We start from the raw sequence: 217 nt of genomic DNA on the forward strand, positions 1-217 counted from the left end.
CTGGTGGACCACGCGCGCGCCGCCGACCACGACCAGCCCCTGGTGGTCGCCGCAGACCACCACCCGACGCCCCACGACCCACCCCTCGGACCAGTGGACGACCACCACGACCGTCAACCCGTGGGACCAGTGGACGACCTCGAGCACGACCACCACGCCTCGCTCGACGACCTGGTGGCAGCCGCCCACGACCTCCCGTGCGTTGCAGTCGGAAGAA

The 217-nt window shown here is 71.4% G+C and overlaps 1 protein-coding gene across 1 annotated transcript in view; it reads left to right on the forward strand.

Moving 5' to 3' along the window:
- LOC119593830 (serine protease 44-like) overlaps window positions 1-217 on the forward strand; it is a 97765-nt gene that overhangs the window by 87665 nt on the left and 9883 nt on the right. Inside the window, 1 exon segment of the mRNA XM_037942860.1 lies at window positions 1-197. This exon segment is cut by the window's left edge and continues 59 nt beyond it. Within this exon segment, the coding sequence (XP_037798788.1) occupies window positions 1-197 (197 nt within the window).

Source organism: Penaeus monodon, chromosome 32 (genome assembly GCF_015228065.2).
Source record: "Penaeus monodon isolate SGIC_2016 chromosome 32, NSTDA_Pmon_1, whole genome shotgun sequence".
Classification (NCBI taxonomy): domain Eukaryota; kingdom Metazoa; phylum Arthropoda; class Malacostraca; order Decapoda; family Penaeidae; genus Penaeus; species Penaeus monodon.